Source organism: Protopterus annectens, chromosome 11.part0 (genome assembly GCF_019279795.1).
Source record: "Protopterus annectens isolate FY-2018-M chromosome 11.part0, PAN1.0, whole genome shotgun sequence".
NCBI classification, from domain to species: domain Eukaryota; kingdom Metazoa; phylum Chordata; order Ceratodontiformes; family Protopteridae; genus Protopterus; species Protopterus annectens.
Genome location: NC_056745.1, coordinates 1,448,603,164 through 1,448,624,907, shown reverse-complemented (window position 1 = coordinate 1,448,624,907; position 21,744 = coordinate 1,448,603,164). Strand labels below are relative to the sequence as shown.

Genomic DNA, 21,744 nt, shown 5'->3' with positions numbered 1-21,744 from the left:
GGATTTTGCCTTAAATCCCACATCTGCTGACTCAGCACAACAATTAAATACTACACAGCCAGCTAAAGACCTTAAACCTAGCTGCGTGGAAGATTCCTTAGTCAAGCAAGCAATGCCTCTCTCCAAAGCTGTTATGGATGTCATTCTGGAGGCCAGAAGGCCTAGTACCAGGAAAGCCAATTCGGATAAATGGAAGAGATTATGTGCCTGGAACCAAGCTCACAGCCTTGACCCTCTTGTCCCAAACATTCCTCGGATACTACAATACTTAACTGAGATGCTGGACAAAGGCCTCTCCTTCTCATCCATCAAGATCCATGCCTCTGCCATCTCTGCTCATTACAATACGGATCCACCAATTTTCTCTAATCCTCTGTTAAAACAGTATCTCAGAGGGGCTAAAAACATAAGACCGCCCCGTAGAGCACCTACTCCAACTTGGGACATCAACTTTGTTTTGGAAAAATTAACTTTACCTCCTTTTGAGCCAGCTAACACAGCAGAATTAAAATATATCTCTTGGAAAACTGCTCTGCTCCTGGCAATAACATCAGCATGAAGAGTTTCAGAATTACAGGCACTAATGGCAGTGGAACCTTTCCTCATTTTCCACCAGGACAGGGTGTCTTTAAGAACTAACCCTACGTTTATGCCAAAGGTGGTATCCAGTGTGGCTCTAAACCAAACTATTCACCTGCCAACTTTTTATCCTAAACCTCAGAATAAAGGGGAGAGACTACTGCATTCTTTGGACATTCACAGGCAGTTACACTTCTACTTGGACAAAACCAAACCTTTCATAAAATCTGAGCAATTATTGGTAGCATATGCTGCAGGAGCACAGGGAAAAGCCATTTCAAAACAGACTATTTCAAAATGGATAGGACATTGTATACGTTTCTGCTACACATACCATGGAAAACCTGAACCTAGCAGCATTAGATCTCACTCCACCAGGGCAACAGCCACTTCAACTGCCTACCTCAGAAGAGCGCCTACCAAGGATATTTTGGAAACAGCAACTTGGAGTTCTGTACATACCTTCACCAAGCATTACCATCTGCCTCTATACTCTAAATCCAGAGCTGGCTTCGCCACTGCAGTGCTGCAGGGCCTTATAGCCACCCCTAATGCCTTATAGAACCAGCCACCCTACCTCAGCTTTGGTATTCTACCCAAGTGTAATGACTGCAGCAGTGTAACATGATGAACATAGTACAGTTTTGTACCTACCATAAATGTAGATGTTCAAGTTTATACACTGCTGCAGTCCAGGTTACCCTCCCTCCTTCCCCTCTTACTGGCCGGTACGTACCTATGTCTTCTACCCTTTACTACCTATGGGGAGTATTTGCTGGTAGCTGTAAGTTGTTGTTTGCTTTTCTTATGTATGTTTTATTAGCAATTGGAATTGCCTACCTATTTAGAGGCACCTGTCATCTGGGGCAAGAAAAACTGAAGAAAATGGTGTTGGCTGCATCTTATATACCCCTGTCGCACAAGTCAGGGAGGAGGCAACAGCAACCGATGCCAGACCAAGACTTTGGAACTCAGGCCGACTGGGGAATCGCCTCACGGCAGGATAACCCAAGTGTAATGACTGCAGCGGTGTATACACTCGAACATCTACATTTATGGTAGGTACAAAACTGTACTTTTTCTTTCTTATTGAAAGGTTACTACTTTATATTAAATATGGTAGACTGTACTGACTTTTATCCTAACAGAAGTGTGCTATTGAAATGTACTTGTAGTAGTTAGCAGTGATTTACTTGTATTATGTAAAATAGCTCTGCATCTACAATACCTCTCTGCATGTGCGGTGCTGTAATAGTGTTTTGATTATAACATGTAATTTCTGTGTGTGTGTGTGTGTGTGTGTGTGTGTGTGTGTGTGTGTGTGTGTGTGTGTGTGTGTGTGTGTGTGTGTGGAGCTTTTCTCCCCGGGCCACCACTGAAAATGGACATATATCCAGTTAGACTATCCCAGTCAACAAATGTAAAATAAAATAAATAAATAAGTGGTAATAGTGAGGTCTGGACACAAGGAATGGTGAATGTTACATAAGAGAGCATATAGGGTGGGCTTTTGGCATGATCAGATGTGAGGCTGGTCCAGATGGTATCAAACACAGGCATCATTATTCTGCGTGCCTGATGTTATGGGCCAGTTGGTCCTCTGGAGGCCCTATGAGTGGGGCCATATTGCCCCACAACTACACCCATCTCATTTGAAGTATTGCAATGACAAACCTGATGTTGGGATTTCATTAGAGAGCTCTCCACTCCACCTTCAGGAAGTAAGCCTTCACTCACTCTGCTCTCTTGAGGTGTGTACACTGAAAGCACCAGTGACCCCCTCCAGGTCCTCTCTAGTAGAACCGTTATCCACATCCTCAGAGGCAGAGCTGGTGGGCCTCAGTAATGCCAGATGCAGCAGCTGGAAAAGAGTGAGATGAGTGCAGCCTGTCTTCCTCCCCTCCTCCCCTGCCCCAATAACTTGACCTGCATTAGGATAACCCGATGGAAAAAATTATCAAACACACACATGTGATACAAGTAAAACTGCAGCTGCACATTGCACTGGCCCAGAACACGTGAACATCCCACTGCATGAAATGGTGCTCCAGCCTTTTGTAGCACTCAGCTATATAAGGTCAAACTCATCTGTAGCACCAAAACTGCACATGTGCTTTTAAGCACACCTGTACAGCACTGTTAATATTACAAGCAGTGGTATGGATAATGCTAACTTGGGTCATCTAGTTGATGTCACTGCTCCCCAGAAGGGGTAATGACAGCAGCATCAGTCGGCACCTAGCCTACTTTATAACAGATGTCCATATTTTTAAAAGAACCATCATTAAAGTCCTTGTGCAAGAAAAGCAGGAAGTTCTTTGTCCATCTGGCACACCATACAGGTTACCTTCTGAAGCAGCCATGGCCATTCAGTAAGTCCACACAAGCAGCAGTGTAGTAGACCCTTTGTGTACTGATTCACATTTCTGAATCACATGATATGCATCCTAGTGCTGCACCCCGACACTGTGTATGTGCACATGCCATATGCCCAAGTATACAGATCACATGCTTCATGTTAAACATGAAAAGCATGGAGCATGCAAATATGTATGGCTGGCACATTGTACATATGCAGTAATTCATAGACATTGGAACTATATGTCTTCATTAGCATACCCTCTGTGCTAACTTCCCACTAGCACCTCTGCATAAAGTGCCGCCACTATTTTGTGCAACATTGCTTACAACAAATTGACTAACATATAAACAAATGAGAATAAAAGTTCTATGCATTTGGGGCATTACAGAGTAAAGGAAAGAGTCCTGTCTGATAAAGTACCTCATAAGCTCTTAGGTAAATACTAGCCAATCAGTTTGTAGACTATTACATGCCTAGCCAATAACAAGACAGTGACCAAATGTGAGAATCCCTGTATCTTCTATCTGCAAGGCAAACACCTTAACCATTATGCTAACTCCATACCCCTCATCCACAACTACAAACTCTGTGGTGGCTGTCAGGGAGGGTGAGGTCACCTATGTAGTTTCATGTACAAGTGGGACCCCATCACAATGGCCATGTGGCTGTGTGCTGGAGAAGGATCAAGCTGTGAACATAGGATGTTGTGGGGTTACATGCCAGAAGGAATGTAGGTTTCCAGGGCCACATGCAAAGGAACAGGTAGAATCCAAAATGGAGGGCAAGTCTATGAGAAGCAGTAGCTGTAGCTGTTAATCACAACCATACAGATTGGAGGCCATGACCATACTCATGTGCAGATCACAGCATAGCATAAACACCAACTGGATGAAATGTTTTGCCATCAAGTGGACAGGATACTAATACATACAGCACTGCATGACTAAATAAAAGGACCTGCATATCTGTCCTTACAGACACCTTTGGTCTGCAAATGCAACATTCTGTATAATAAGTTAATCCTCTAAGGTATTGTATGTCACTGTTTCCATGTGTCATGTGTACCAGTCTGCATGCCTTGGGGGTTGTATGGAGGCACATGTGCAGACTGATGGTGGTGTAATTTGTTTTTATACTTTCACAATTCCCACTGTGGGTCCAGCAGAAGAGGGCTCCAGTGGAGGTACAGGCTGAGCACACAGCCTCACTAGATAATGACAGACATCCTGTGTCCAAGAGTCCCATATGGGCTCCACCTCTGTCACCACCTCACTGACATATGTATTTCCTCTCAAACAGGCATACACCCCATGGGGGGAAGTGGGATGTAAGGAGTGTGATGGTGTTATGACTCCGGGACTGTCCCTGATATCTTAACATTTGGAATAAACCAGCAAATTACACAAATCAGTAATGCAGGCACAAACAGCTGCTATATAGTGTATTGTAGAGGTGGAAAGCATGGTCTTTGGCTTGTGGGAGGACATGCACCCGCTGCACACTGACCTGGAGTAAAGGAACACATGTCAAACTCTGATACTGAGGTCACTGGTAGCAAATGTTTCCTGCATTGGTGTATCCACGAGAATCCAGTCTGCAGCTCCTGGCCATGCAGTCAGTGGCAATGGAAGGTACTGGATGTAAAGTGGTTGGGTACATGCTATCCAAAGTCAAACTACAAAGACTTTTGGTGAGATAGCATCAGTGTTATCTGCAGGCACACGGTCTGGCACTGCTGCTTGTGGGCATCATCCTGATTGTGGGTAGTGTCACTCCTCAGATTCAAAATAGTGGACACTTCATCAGGGTGCATGTGCCATAGGCTCATAGGTTTGTAGCAGGCTAATTACCACTAGAGCCTTTCTGAACCTAGCCATGCATCCCTATAATAAGCTTTGGTACCCTTAATAAGTAGAAGCAGGGGCTTGGGAGATGAAACATTTATGGGCCACCTGTGTCCTTTAGAAACATGGGTGCCAAGCAAGATATTGATTTCCTGTTCCCCTTCTAATTGTCAAAGTTACTCTTGAAATAGGTTAGGGAGGAACTCTGCTTCTCATAGATGAGGAACCTGTTCCAGAGAAGAGGTAGACTCTGGAATACATACTGTCTGTCTCCAGCAGGTCCTTTTTATGTCATGGACTAAATCCAACCCCAATACTATGAGCCAACACATTGGACACTGGCAATGGTCACATTATGACAACACAACCTCACCACTGGAGGGTGTGATCCCCTTAACTTCTCACAACCGCCTAGAGTCATGACTACTGTGTTCACTTCCAGTGACCCTACCCCACATTATAACATCGCAGTCTTGAGTCACTCTTCCCCCATCTGTGCAAGTGATAATAAACGTGTCCTGTTCACATTGTAAATGTGTTGGTATAGTGATACTTAGTGCACAGCATGGCCTGTCCTTAAACTGCCTTGCAAACATAGCCTGGACATGATACTATATGCATCATGTTGTTATTTGTTATCTGTGTCATGGCACATAGCTGTGGAACAGCCAGTACACATTTTCCATTACTGAGACGTGTCATATGTGTGCATCAAATGAGCTGCCTGGGTGGGAAACAGACACATTTTTGATAGTTCCCTAGGCTTTCTTATCAACTTGAAGTTCACCTAGTGAAAATCATTTCTGTTTATGCATCACACCCTCTGGACCAACTAGGACCATAACAACAGTGAAGGTGCAATTTATGGCTCCCAATACTTCAGGGAAAGGAATATGTCACAGAAGGCCTGCCTGGTATTGATTCTCTCCTCTGCTGTCTTGGGAAAACAGATGTGCTCCTCCACCTTTTGTAACATAATGCAAAGGAAATGGTTTAGGATTCACAAGGCTGACACCTGTGAATCCTTAATGTGTACTACCCTACAGGTCATTGAAGGGTCCCTGTAGCTAAGAAGGTTAATGTTACACAATTCTTTGTGTCTGTAGGAACTGGCATACCATGGATTCCCCTGGATTATGCTTGGGGGTACTACAGTTCATCTTGGTCCCATACATTATCTCTGTCCACTTCAAAGCAGACCACAGTATGCTGGTCTGTCACACAATGGTATGTCAGGGGCTGTCTGTACCTCCTACATTTTTTGTTCCATTTTTGCCCCCACTTCCTGATGATCAGAAGCCCCCACAAGAACAATCTGCCCAAGCATCCTCCCTTTATTGGGGTGAGTGTAACAGTTAGCTGGAAGCGGAAATCATTTAGGTAGCCATCAGGGTTTGCTTGGAATTTTTTTTCCTTTTAGCCTGCCAGTGACAAACCACCCCCTCACTTTCGCAAGGGGTTGACATCAGTAAGATTGCCCTGCCCACCCACAGGAGGCACTGTTCCATCTCCATCAGGGAAGCCCTCTCACCACCAACCCCGGATGGGCGTATCATCCTTGCTGCTATGTCAAGTGCCTGAACCACTATTTGAACTCGGGTCACCTGGGCCATAATTAAATATTTATCCCTGTATGCCAGCAGTGCAGGTATGTCTGTAACGTCTCCATTGTGGCCACAACAGGAAACATTCCAAGCACTGGCTGTGACTGTAGACCCTAACACATACTGATGCTGTAATGCTGTAACTATTCCTAGCATGACTTGTATCATGTATGCCATACATTTCAGCTTTCAAAGTGGATAACCACCACCATGCAGCCCTGTTTCTCTTCATCTTCCTGAGTCAGTGCACCATTTTGGTTTCTTTCATTTTCTTTTTCTGTGTTGCTTATGTTCACGGGATTTGTCATTTACATGTCATTTGCTTGTTATTTGTACTGCATATACAGCTGTTTTGGCCAGTGTGTGGACAGAGTATTTATGTCTTAGAATCATCCACACCCTGTGCATGAATGTTGTCAGTGCTAAGTTGAGATACACATACACAATGTGTAAATCATCTATAGCCATGATCCTCAGTGATATAGTAATCCTGGAAATTGCCCATAGATTTGCTTAGCATATAACTGAGTATGTGTGCATCCATTCTGTGAAGGATAAGCATGTCATGCAAGCATCACATCTATCACTGTTTGTCTGACATGCACTCACTACTTGCCAGGATAGGCTCCATGTCTGTCACGGTTTCTGTCAAGTGCTCTCACTACTTGCCAGGATAGGCTCCACATCTGTCACTGTTTCTCTCACATACACTCACTACTTGCCAGGATTGTCACTGTTTCTCTCACATGCACTCACTACTTGCCAGGATAGGCTCCACATCTGTCACTGTTTCACTCATGTGCACTCACTACTTGCCAGGATAGGCTCCACGTCTGTCACTGTTTCTCTCACATGCACTCACTACTTGCCAGGATAGGCTCCATATCTGTCACTGTTTTTCTAACTTGCACTCACTACTTGCCAGGATAGGCTCCACGTCTGTCACTGTTTCTCCTACTTGCACTCACTACTTGCCAGGCTAGGCTCCACATCTGTCACTGTTTCTGTCATGTGCACTCACTACTTGCCAGGATAGGCTCCACATCTGTCACTGTTTCTCTCACGTGCGCTCACTACTTGCCAGGATAGGCTCCACGTCTGTCACTGTTTCTCTCATGTGCACTCACTATCCCACAACCCTGGATAGGCTAAAGCTGCTTTAGGGGAATGAATGAACAGTGGCTGAATGAATGGGTAAATAAACGAAATGAATGAGTGAATGAGTGAAGGAATGAATAAATGACTGAACGAATAAATTAATAAGTGAATGAATGAGGGAGGGAGAGAGGGAGGGAATGGATGAATAAGTGAATGAGCGAATGGATGAGTGATTGAAGGAATGAAAGAATAAATGAATGAATAAATAGATATATAAGCACGTTTGTTTAGCAACCCTTTTTAGAATACTAAGCAGTATTTGGTTTATTAAGTACTGCTCTTCTACTCAAGGACCTGAGGATGCTAGGATAAGGGGTAGTATATGCAGATACTGACTACTGTGTGCATTATTGTGGGGAGAGAGTAAATGTGCCTTGGCTGGACAGTTCTTGTCAGTTTAATTCAAGCCACATTAAACAGCATGAATCTCCTGCCTGAAAATGCCTTTAAATCAGTGATATGATCTGATAATGCTAGGCTGAGCACAACTTTCACCAGCTGTTTTTGAACATATTTTTGACACATATAGGTTCACAGGTAAGTGCTAGACTATTGGCCCTAGGGCCTATATAAGCTCAACCAAAAAGGTACCCTGGCTTTCGCCACCCAAAAAAAATATTTCCTGTGCCCCTGTCAAGCAGAGCCACAGAGGTGATCCCCAGGGTGAATTTCCTATTTACCATCAAATCATCAAGATTTTTCTTGAAGAGTGCTAATGAGGAGCTTTGTTTGAGATAGATAGGTAGTTTTTTCCAGAGTATGGGAAGTCTCTGGGACAGGAATCTATCCCTCCAGCATGTTCTGTTTATTGTGGTGACAAGGTTTAGGTCCCTAGAGCATGTAGCTCTGAGGGATTGAGATCTCTTTAAGTGGAGCATGTCCAACAGCTCTGGGTTTGACATAGCTTTGTATGTTAGGCAGAGAACGCCTCTGAGTAGGCGATATGTGACGGAGTATAGCTGGAGTTTTTTGAGACAGTCTGCACAGGGCATCTGTTTAAGGCTGGTAATCCTCTTTGTGAGGTATTTCTGTGGCCTTTCCAGTTGTCGTAGATGTCTAGTGAGGTACTACCAAAAGGGGCATTGTAGTCTATAATGGGTCTAATGAGTGATGAGTAGAGGGGAACAATTACCTCTTTTTTCCTGGCTGAGAAACCTTTTGTGATGGGGTGTGCCATGTAGAAGGATTTCCTGACTACTGTGGCAATATGATTATCAAAGGAGAGACTACTGTCCACCTGTGTCCCAAGGTCTCTTATTACACTTTCTGTGTTAAGTAGACTACCACCTATGTGGTAGCTCATGGGTACAGAGTTTTTACCAAAGGGGATTACAATGCACTTTTTGGCATTGAACGTGAAGCCATGGCTTTGACACCAGGCATCTGTCTCAGTGAGTCCCTTTTGTTGGATGTCCACATCGTTATGGGTTTTGATTATGGCTTTGCAGTCATCTGTGAACTTCATTACCCAAAGACCTTCTGTGTTAGCCTGTACTTCAGAAAAGTAGATACCAAACAGGAGAGGACCCAGGGCTGAACCCTGTGGTACTCCACTTGTCACTGGTCTGAAGTTGAATTTGGAGTCTGCTACTTTCACAGTGTGGTTTCTGTCAGTGAGCCAGATGGCAACCCATCTTGTGACATAGGGATTTATACCTAGTTTAGTGAGTTTATCTATAATTAGAGTGGGGGATGATGTCAAAAGCCTTGGTGATATCTAGATAGGCTGTGTGAACCACCTTATCCCCCATCTATGGCTTTGGTGACTGCTTCAAAGAAGTCTATCAGGTTCAGGAGACATGATCTGCCTTTTACAAACCCAAACTGTGTGGGGTCCAGAGTTTAGAGATTACCAATGTCTTTGTTTATAAGTTCCATGATGGTACATTCCATGGTCTTGCAGACCAGGCTCATTAGGCAAATGGGGCGGTAGTTTCCGGGTTCCGTGGTGGCTCCCCCTTTATGGAGTGGGATAACCGTCGCTGTGAGCCATTCAGTGGGCACAAAGCCTGAGGTGAGGCTATGATTGAACATGGTGCTTAGGTGGGGTGCCAGTTCATTCTGTAGTTCATGTAGAGCACAGCCTGGGATGTTGTCAGGTCCCATGGATGCTGTGTTCTTGGCTTTGGAGAGTGTGGTTTTTACCTGTGCAGCTGTGATTACAGGAACTTTGCATTCTTCCGGTATAGAGATGGGCCCTTTAGGGGGTGAGAGAGGGGTGAAGTTAGCACTGAACCTGTCTGCCAGGATCTTGGCAATATCAGTTGGTTCTGTATATTTTGTGCTGTAACTCAGAGCAGATCTGAGTGTTGCCATTGAGATTCTTGACATAGCTATAGAATGCTTTGTGGTTGTCTTTAGAATCAGTGGCAATTTTGTTTTTGTAACTATCTTTGGAGGATTTTATGAGGGATCTCAGCTTCTTACTGAAGCTGACCAGGCAGTTCCTTCAATAATGGGATTTTACTCTTTTTTTGCAGCAGTTTCTTTCTTCTGTAGTAGAGTTTGTTTATGGCAGGGGACCACCAGATTGGCTTCCTTTTTTTGGAGGATAGCATCTTGGTTCTGATAGGAATAGCACGATCCATGTACTTGTGCAAGTGCTTATAAAGTGCATTTGTGTAGGACTCAGCAGTCGTACCTCTATTGTCTGTCTGCATGGGTGTCGTGAAGTTTGCACTTCTGTCTTAAGAAGCGTGAAGTTGGCTTTGGAGAAATTTTTTACAGTGGTTTCCCAAATGGGGGTTGGGAACGGGATGTGGATGTCTAGGGTGATTAGCTTGTAGTCGGATCTGACCAAGAGGAATTGACCTCTGGTGTAGAACACCAGTTGCCCATGTTGGTAATGACCAGGTGTAGGATATTGCTGCCCCTGTTGGGGGTGTGGATATGTTGATCCAAGGTGTTGGAATTTATGAATTCCAGAAAACGTTGAGCAAAAGTGTTGGTATGAGTAGTTTTCCCAGTTAATGGTGGGGTAGGTGAACTCACCTATTATGAGGGTGTTGGGTTGTACCCTAATATTTTCCAGTGTATCAAGAAATGAGGAGTGGGAATCCTTGGGCATGGTGGGGGATCTGTAGCAAGTTACAATTTGGATTGCGGTCTTGCCCAGAGTTAGTTGCACTTGGATAATCATGGATGCATTATGCTGAACTACTGTGCTGAAGGTGTGGATATCCTTAAGGAATATGGGCACGCCTCTACCTTTAGTGTTTCAGTCCAGGTTAGGTGGTATATTTGGCACTTCTGTGATGGTCCTATTATTTTCCCTTCCCTCTATTGTCTTCATTTGATATTTAGCATTCTATCATATGGCAATCAAATGGCTTGTAGTCCAGTACCCTTGCTTTGGTGGAGTGATAGACTCTACATCTTATTTTGCAGTATCCAGTGGTCAGTTGTACCCCAGTGGTTTCCTCTCCATCCTACTGGACAAGAATTAGCTCCCATGTTTTCACTCTCAATTTTGAGTTCTGGGACAAATTGCATAATATCACCTGCGTGTGAAAATAATCCTGCTTCTCATTGCAAAAACATCCTATTAAAAATAATTTCATCTTTAAATAAAGCCTTAGATATGTATGTAAAGTAAAAGTACTGCACAGCTTCTGAGAAATTCTACATACTGAATGCTTCACAAATAAATGCTGCTTGCAGTAAGAACAGTGTAATGGTGTCAATGTGAAAATGTAAAGTACAATTTTTTATTTACTTTTTTATCTGTTTTCTATCAAGGTTTTCAACAGATGAAGGGCAGTGCTGGACAGTGTATCCATTTGCAAATACGTCATTTATGTTTTCGGGGCTGGCATCTGAGCCTGGAACAAAGTCGATGAATGTCAGCATCTGGGGGTACACAGTAGCAGAAGACAGCAGTACCACATGGGTTACGTACACAGTTGACTTTAAGGAATTACTTACAAAGGAATGTAAGTCTTATTTCATTCATTGTGACTGGAAGGGTAATGCTGTCCTTTTAGTTCAGCATTATTTTATATATTTCTATATACTGAATGCAATTACAAATTATGACTTCTAATGTACTGTTTTGCCACCCCAGATGTTTCAAACAAAGTGTGCTAATATTCTAAACTCTTTTTCCATTTTTTGGACTAGAGCATTCTTAGTGATTAGTAGTGGTAATAAATCTGACTTTCTCCAGAAATTAAAATAAGTTAAGAAGTACTAAATGTTACGACTTTCAGTTCTGCTGTTTCTCCTAATTTCCAGATAAACAACTGTTAGGAGACAATACTGGTGTTTACTCAGGTCAGCATTAGCATACTAATAAACACCAGTCTGTAATACACTGTACCTACTGCCTTACTTCTCTGTTTTGGAGTTGGTATACTGTTTTAAATTTAGTATGCACAGGTTAGATGAAAAACTGAAGGCTCAGTGTCAATCCCTGTGTATATGTTTATCTATAAGTCTTGCTTGTATTAGTTTGACAGCTGAGGTGTTTCCAAATGGCTTCCACTCCATCCTGTTGTGTAAGAATCGGCTCCAAGTTTGCATTCTTCTTCCTTGGGGTTTGATTTGGCTGTAGCCATGACGTGTAATACTATCTTAGTCACTAGCAAGCAGATTCACAACCCCCAGTCTCTTATCTAATTAAGACTAATCGAGACTTTTTTCATAAGCACTGAACTCGTGTTGCTAATCTATGTGTTTTATATTTCCACTGACTTACTCTTACTTCCACCTATGCTGAAAACAGCCAAGGGTTTTCTATCACTGGTCTTCAGCATATACACAGGCACTGATAGGCACAAAGCTAATTTTTGTTTTAAAGCAGTAAAACCTGCTACAGAATATAGCAGTACACCTGAATGTCCTTTCCATTCCTTTGCATTGCTTTTCCTGCTATGACATACTGATTCAGGTGTTACAGTAGGAGGCACAGAAGTTAGCATTGCTTGGTCACACTGCTTGGTTCATTTTCTTTCTAGGATGCCTTCTTTGCGGAGTTCTCTGGTTCATTTCCTGGCTGGGATGCCTTCTTTGTGGTGTTTGCAAGTCCTTCCTATATTTGAGCAGATTTTCACTAACATCTCTTGTTTCAAACCATATGATAAGACAAGCAGGGGGGTGAATTGGCAGTGGCACCTCTCCAAACTGTCCATAGGAGAATATCCAGTGTGTGGGAACACATTCATAACAGTGAATATTTTAAATATCAAAGCACAAAACATCAACCACAGAAGACTGAAACACAGAACATTGACTCTATGTGCTACAGATTTCATTAATACACTGAAAAGCTAGTAGCATGTTATGCAAGATCACAATATAGCAGGGACTATTTTTTCCCTTTCCCCACCATAATGTGATCTCATACTTGGCATATATAATTACTAAGGAATGTGCGGGGTATTGGGGGCTTGCCCCCTTACTTGCAAAGATGCTGTCAATGTATTTTGTTTTGACTTTCTATGGTCAATCTTTTGTGTCTTGACATTTGAAGCATTTGCTGTTCTAAATTTATTTTTGCTGTTGTAAGTTTATTTCCAGTGTGTGTGTGTGTGTGTGTGTGTGTGTGTGTGTGTGTGTGTGTGTGTGTGTGTGTGTGTGTGTGTGAGTGCACATGTGCATGTGTGCTCATGTTATGTCTGTGTAAGCTCTGGCTCCCCTTGAGTGTGATATGTGTGGATTTCAATCAATGGAGAGTAAACAGCAAATGGACCCTGAAAATGTAATCAAACCTCCATGAGATCTGTCAAAAATTAAATGAATCAAATGCTGGATTTTTTTTTTTTATTGGAACAATATGTCTGTCAAATCTCATAGTACTCTTTTAGCTTAGCCTGATTGATTATCATTGTCCACTTTATGAATGCTTGCCAGTAACTTTTGATTTTCTTTATATTTTACAATTCTACAGTTTTTGTATGTTACCAGATTATTTTTTAAGTTTTTTTCTGGTGTCTTCTGTTTCATTTTTTTCTGCGGGATGACAGGTATTTACAGTTCTTCACTATTCTGGCTAATTAACCATGAATAGTCTATTGTTGTCTTCTGCTGGGATGACTTTATTTATATTTTCCATTGTTGTGTATTTATTAGGGAAGTATTTTACAGTTGTATTTTAACACTTTTCAAGTTCCTAACTGCCCCAAAAAGTTTTAGCATCGATTGTGATTGCCATCTTAAAAAGCAGCAGAGCAGTAATAGGTTACCCCGGGGGCATCTCTGCACAGACCGTGTCTGTCAGCACAGACTTTACTGTGGCAAGCTTCCTGTTTTCCAGATTCTGCTGCATATGAGTGATCTAGAAGTGAGGTACAAGGTGTCAGCAAAGAGCCTAGCAGACTGAAAGTTATTTTAGCACTGGCTTTTCTGCCCTACCTGAGAACTTCTGACAGCAGTACCAACAGCAGCAATAGCAGTTGTTTGCATGGCTTTTTGTGTTAACTTGGAATCTGTCAGCACAGTGTTGATACCAGCTCAGTGTCTCTAGCAGTTGCAAGGTCCTTTACAACTGCATTAATGTAATGCAGGAAGAGCCCAGGAATCTTTATTTATGTGACTCACCTGAATTACAAAATCTGCAAGATCCATCAGAGCATCTGACTGATTATTCTGAGGACATCTTTATTACCTCTTCCTGCTTCATGGGTATTCAGCTATATTCAACACCGCTGCATTTAAACCTGGAACCGGTATTGTCACCTGCAACTTCCTTATGTACTTTTACCTGGAGATGCAGTACTATAATCCCCATGATCTTGAGATTGCAGGAGGGAGCAGGATTTGTTTTACTAATCATATCTCTCCAGTCATTTTTTTTTCTTTCATATTCCTTCAGTTCCTACCAGTGGATGGTTCTGGTGGGTTCTTTAACTCCATTAGTCATTCTCAACATTTAGACAAAAATGTACTGAAAAACTTAATGTAGGCATATACATAGTCCATTGCACTGCAAGTTTTTTTTTTGCTGCTGACTGCAAACTGGGTAATACTGTAGTCACATCCGGTGATACTAAGCAGTTCCAGCAAGAGCCAGAATATGCAGATACCTAGTGTACTGAAAACAGTCTGAAGTTAGATGCAAAAATGTCATTCCCAAGACATTGACAGTAACCTTTGCAGGTGTGTGTGTGTGTGTGTGTGTGTGTGTGTGTGTGTGTGTGTGTGTGTGTGTGTGTGTGTGTGTGTGTGTGTGTGTGTTTGTGTGTGTGTCTGAGGGAGCACACTATGTCAGGAGAAGGTATGATATATGCTGCCCAGTGGTGACATGGGTGCACATGTCTGACACCAAGACAGGGTTTAGGATTATGCATACATGTCTTTACTGAGATGCCAGTAAGGACACAAACACCACCATGACTGTGTGTGTGATGACTTTCCCCTCCATATCTCAGTTTCACTGGGAAACATTTATGATGGGGGGGGGGGTGGCTGGGTTTATATGGGGTGTTTTCAGTGCTGAGCAGATGCTGTGAGAAACAGCACCTTGATAAAAAATGCCCAAATACCCCACCTTAAATATCTTGGTCTCTTTCTGAATTAGTTCCTGATCTTTGACTACCATATTGAATTTACCAGATTAAAACTAACCAATCTCATGTGAACATGGAAAGTCTCCCATCTCATTTCCTGAAGGCACAGCTGCTATAGATGACATATACTTCTGTCACAACTTGAATCTGAAATTCTTCTAATGTCCAGTTTTTTAAGGAAACAAAACACTTTTTATCACTACAGATCATAGCAAGCAAGGTATGATGATTTATTTCCTTAACCCCTTTCTGTCAACAATATTGTGTAGTCATGCAAAAGCCAGCTGGGATCCCATTCAAGCGCACTCATACCGACTACCCTGCTTTGTGTTATTATTCTTATTATTAAACTTGGACTCTTGCCTATGTAACATATTAACAGTTTCTACAACACGATAAAACATACACTCTCACCTTGGTTATGTCCTAGTTCTAAGACTGCCTCAGAATATACAATTTTCGTTTTTCTCAAAGATCTTGAAGGCTCCTGAAAAATATGAAATAATTTGATAAAATTTCTTTCTGAATGCTCAGAATGCATCTCCAACACTAATATCACCTAACTGAACTATTATGGATAGTACTGTATATGCCTCTAAAATAATTATTGTTTTTTCTATAGGGCCTCTTTAACTTTTATTTTCCAACCACATCTATATGTAACAGTGACTCTGTTGTTATGAGTTTAGAATGAAATAAAATCCTCATGAAATGCTATATTCATGTTATGCATGTAACCTCCAAACTCCGGATCCCACCCAGTTTGGGTTTGTGAAAGGCAGATCATGCCTACTGAACCTGATCGACTTCTTTGAGGCAGTCATCAAAGCCGTAGATGAGGGTAAGGTGGTTCACACAGCCTATCTTGACCTCGCCAAGGCTTTCAACACCATTCTCCATTCTGGAATTATAGCCAAACTCACTAAACTAGGTATAAGTCCCTACGTCACAAGATGGGTTGCCAACTGGCTCACTGACAGAACCCACTCTGTAAAAGTTGCAGACTCCAAATCTGACCTCAAAGCAGTGACAAGTGGAGTACCACAGGGTTCCATCCTGGGACCTCTCCTGCTTGGTATCTACTTCTCTGAAGTACAGGCTAACACAGAAGGCCTATGGCTAATGAATTTTGCAGATGACTGCAAACTAGGAGCCATAGTCAAGTCCCCAAATGATATGGACATCCTACAGAAGGGCCTCGCTGAGACAGATGCCTGGTGTCAGAGCCATGGCCTCAAGCTCAATGCCAAAAAGTGCAGTATCATCCCCTTTGGTAAAAACTCTGTACCCATGAACTACCACATAGGCAGCAATCTACTTAACAATGAATGTGTGATAAGAGACCTTGGGACCCAGGTGGACAGTAGTCTCTCCTTTGATAGTCACATCGCCACAGTAGTCAGGAAGTCCTTCTACATTGCACACCTCATCATAAAAGGGTTCTCATCCAGAAAAAAAGAGATCATTGTTCCCCTCTACTCGACACTCATTAGACCCATTATAGAGTACAACGCCTCTTTTGGAATGTACCTCACAAAACATCTGCAGCAGCTGGAAAGGCCACAGAAGTACCTCACAAAGAGGATTACTGGCCTCAAACAGATGCCCTGCACTGACTGCCTCAAAAACTCCAGCTTTACTCTGTAGCATATCACCTATTCCAAAGTGATCTCTGCCTAACATATAAAGCTATGTCAAACCCAGAGCTGTTGGACATGCTACACCTAAAGAAATCCCAATCCCTCCGAGCTACACGCTCTAGGGACCTAAACCTTGTCACCACAATAAACAGGACTTGCTGGAGGGATAGATTCCTGTCCCAGAGACTTCCCATACTCTGGAACAAGTTACCCATCTATGTCAAGCAAAGTTCTTCATTAGCACTCTTCAAGAAAAATCTTGATGAGTGGATGGGAAATAGGAAATACACCCCGGGGATCACTTCTGTGTCTCTACTCGACAGGGGCACAGGAAAATAACTTTCTTGGGTGGCGTATGCCAAGGAACCTTGTTAGCTAGGCTTACGTAGGCCCTTGGGCCGATAGCCTAGTACCTACCTATGAACCTATGTGCATATTATTTATTTTTGTAATACAGCATCACCTGCTTATGTATTCTTTAGAACTTTATATTGTATTTCTCATGGATACATAAATTGAGTTAACATGAAAAAAAAAAAGAAATGTTCTTATAGCCAGTAACTGTCGGAATCACTTGAATGTTAATAGTTAAATTTCTATGAGTTTTGTTTATTCCAGTATCCATTAAAGTTGACTTACTCGTCTTAAAAACTAAATCATTCTCAGCTGCCCATAAGTGGGCATTATCTTCATTACACTGAAATTTACATCTCCTTACGATACCGCAATTCCTGTTTTTGTATTAGCTATATATATATATATATATATATATATATATATATATATATATATATATATCTCTAGGACTAATTACCAATGACATGTTTCAACAAAACTGAAATGGTCGAGCACAGTTTTGCGAAAGTGCTTTTTCACTGAAAAAGCACTTTCACAAAAGTCTGCTAAAAAAAAACAAGAAAAAAACCCAAAGACAAGGTTTTAAAAAAAGATAACAGTAATCACGTTCATGCAGGGGGGCAAGCTCCCTTGCACACCCCCCTACTTTTATATTCTCAATCCAAGATCACACTACAGTGGGGGAAAAGGGAATATTCCCTTATCCCCACTGTGCCACAATCTCAGCAAAAGCCATTTTCTCATGTTTTTTTTTTAGATCAATTTCGTGAAAGTGCTTTTTTGGTGAAAAAGCACTTTCGCAAAAGTGTGCTCGCCCGTTTCAGTTTTGTTGAAACGTGTAGGTGATCATTAGTTCTAGACCCATATATATATATATATATATATATATATATATATATATATATATATATATATACTTACTCATCCAGAATGTATCCAGAACCAAGAGATCACTAACACAGGTGATAAGTAAAGAGAAGTTCAGGGTAGAACATTGAAGAATGCCACATTTAAGTTGTCTGGTAAGACGTCAAACTCAATTTAACTATTTTAACAACTGTCTACTCATGAACACTTCTCAAACGCTTGCGAGAGCTGACTGCCCATTTCTTTGTTTTGTTTTTTTTTTCAGTTTGATCATTAACAATCAGTAATTTACCTTATTAGATGCTTTACTTAGGAACAATATGAGTGTATAAAATCTTCATCTGTGCCAAGTGATATGTCCCAACATATACATGAAATTTATTAGAGCTGAAGTAACACTTTTTTGTATTGTTGATTCTAAGCTGTTATAATATCCAGATGACCTTTTAATACTTCTAATAGCATATTTTTCGTTAACTTAGTGGGAGCAAACTGTGTGGCTTCCATTTATAAAACACTTCCTAATTTATTTTCCTTTATAGAAGGACACAATTAATGGAATGTTCCATTCTCTCACAAAGTAACTGGTATGCAAAGATGATCTAAAAGTTATTTCAGAATATGTCTTATATTATCCCTCAGATATCCATTTTATTCTAACTAAATTGTATGCACCACTCGCCTTGTCTGGAATCAACTTGTCTATACAACTCCTACTCTTAATTTGGAAAGAAAAGTCACCCCCTAATGGATGCATAGGACTCATTATGATTTCAGTGGCAAATCTCAAAAAGACACTGCATTTTAAAACTTGTGACAGACATTTGCAAAACAGTAGCTGTAGTATCATGAATAAGTTTATCATCTTTCATGAGCACCGTTTTCAACTACACTTGGACTGTTTTATTAAGTTGAAAAATATCTCTACTTTATCTGGTGAATCCTTTTATAATTTGGTTGCATATAATTTTTAATTCATTATATCTGAATTCTTCCCTAAGGCTTATGTATGTTTTCTAATGTAGTTTATTTTTCTTATAAACATTGTTTTAACTTTTAGAAATGTTATATTTTTTGTCATTATGAACCATGCTTGTTGCGTTTCTTAATAGAACATTTTAAGCCACCAAATTTCCTGGGTATTCCAGACTTTCTCCATTATTTTGCACTGGAATGTCAAAAAACAGTCCAATACCTTTACTTTATTAGTTAATTCCAATACATTCAGAATTTTTCAACTACCATCTTTAGATTAACGGCCTTATTTTCACTACATTTCTGCCATAAATTGCAGGATGCTCACTAATGAAAGGGAACTTAAAAGTGCTGTTGTCTTATCCACTGAAAATATCAAGTAGAGCTCTTTCTCTGGTATAACCTTGTGTTGTCTTAAGTTTGCTGTTGGTCTTTTATAAGTTTATTCAATATTTCTACTGTTTTCTCTTGAGTGGTCTGTAATTGGTTGAATCAGTCTTGCATCTAATTTCAATTCCAGGTAAGCTTGTCTGTAGTACACTTGATTATATTTAGTCACTACATTGCTTTTAATATTATGTATTCCACCCCATATCTTACTTTCCACCAAACATTATTGCAATAAATCATATTTGGGCTCATAAGACTCTTGCTCCATATATCATGATATCCCATTCTCAAACACAAATCGTGTATGTTATGTCGATATCTACTTGCATATATGAAGCTTGTTTAATGTTAGATGTCAAGCTACGTGTGGAATTACTCTCACTTAAGATTTCTAAGTTGGAACATGCATTTTAGCTAGTAAATATAGAATCAATTATATATTCACATAGAATGTTAATCTGATCTTGCAGTAGAGTTCCAGTAAACCTAAGAAAATTTACATTCATATTAATTGAGATGCTAACAGCTGTTTTCCCAGCAGAAAACTCATACGATCTAGATTTGCTGAAATGCATGGGCCTGTTAAACATCCACAGCATACATATGCTCATATTAGTAGTACAAAAGCTGTGAAGTAGATGTAACTGTGCATAAAATTAAACTTCTTAATGTGTTTAAATATTTTAAACAGGTGACGATAGTGATTATGTTACCTGGCTGGCACATTCTACTAACACTGAAAGGGACACAGACGGCTGCATTCTTGGGTACAAAGAAAATTTTCAAAGGCTTAAGAAATCTTCTGTTTGTATAAATGGAAGAGACTATGTTATTGATAAAGTGGGACAGGCCTGCAAGTGTACCAAAAGTGATTACTTGTGGTAAGTAGATGACTGTTAGTAGAACATGACTTCATTGTTAAAATCATAGAATACCTTCAGTTACTCTGTCCTTTGTACTGTACATAGACATTAGGAAGAGAGTGTGTCTGAACCCTGAATCATCTTCTAAAATAGTGACTATACAACATTTTGTTATTTAGGCAGCTTTTGAAGAACAGGGGTTTGGTTTAACAGTGATCAAAGAATAGCCTTTACTTACTCTGTACCTCTTTGTAGGTTCCCTAATCATCCTATGATCCCCCCATGATTTTATTCAATGTCCAGAACATCCTCTATTTCAAGGTAACTAGGTCTCTGGGGAGGCAGAAGGTAGGTATCTTGTAATAGGTGTGAGACCTCTGTAGGCTACCTAGTGAGTTTATGAGTGCATCCTTGTTACCTGTAGCCCATCCATTTTCCTTCTGTATACAGTGATGCTGTAATGCTAGCACCTGTGCCATCCTAACAGCTGTGGAGAGCATTTTTGTTATGCCACAACAGCTCTCACTCCATGTACTTAGTACGCATTACATCATGAATGCATAACATTACTAGTCCTTGGTCTCACAGAGGACTGATACGTCTTTTCTGGAAACCCCAACTCTTCTACAGAATAGGTCAGCTGGAAAAAACACCACTCAGTCCCTTTCCCCCAGCAGACTCCTCAGGAACTGAGTTCTCTAGAAGAACCTAGGACACCTGATTCACAGCTTCTCGTAGTATGTATCTGGGAGAGCAACTTTAATATTGAGGGTTTGAATGTTGTTCATTTTAATATGAATTAAAGTCAGTCTGCAGCACACTTTTCAACTGTCCAGATTTTCGCAGAATGTCCAGATGTGGCTGTTTGCCATGAAATTTGTGGTTTGCTGGCAAATCACTGGAAACCAAAGTCACTAAGTAATGACAGATATTTGAGTTTTAGATTCCATATCCTTCAGAAAATGCATGCGAACACAAATCCTGTTATTCTGGAAACTTTCTAAGTTTATAAGAGCTATGCTTAAAATTTGTTCCCATTTTGGGATGTTTGTCCACCCATTAATTTTGACTCTGTATAGATTTCTTGGTCTAACAGGCTGAGAGGTATACAGCAGTGAATTTATCTTAATGACGTAAAAATTTGTTTTTTTCCCTGCAGTTAACGTTAGGACTGCTACAGTATAAAATAAAGGAAAGTTAATCAGAGTACATTGCATAAGATAGTGATACCAAATGATATGATACAATCAAAATATAAACTGTATAAATCTGAATAAGAAGCAATGGAGAGATTGTTAGTTTAATCTCTCATCTATAAAAGAGTTAGGTTGCTGCCTTTATTTCAGACAAATTATTTGATATACTGGTTTTCAAGCATTTGTGTAGCAGCTCATAGCTTCTGCTGTTCTATATATGATAGCTACTCCTTCTTTGTTCAACAAGAATGAGTTATGTTTTCAGAATCACTTTGATGTACTTTGATCAATAGTATATTTCTGCACCCTTGAGGAAGTTTATGATGAGAAATGTGACCTTTCATTATCACTCTGCATAATTTTCAGCATCACTTTGGCAAGTCTTTAATATACTTACTACTGGA

At 40.8% G+C, this 21,744-nt stretch overlaps 1 protein-coding gene across 1 annotated transcript in view; it reads left to right on the top strand.

Moving 5' to 3' along the window:
• Window positions 1-21,744, top strand: part of LOC122815897 (sortilin-like) — a 1,006,054-nt gene that overhangs the window by 771,790 nt on the left and 212,520 nt on the right. Inside the window, exons 15-16 of the mRNA XM_044088743.1 lie at window positions 11,286-11,479; window positions 19,973-20,162. Coding sequence (XP_043944678.1) covers window positions 11,286-11,479; window positions 19,973-20,162 — 384 coding nt within the window. The remainder of the gene's footprint in view (window positions 1-11,285; window positions 11,480-19,972; window positions 20,163-21,744) is intronic.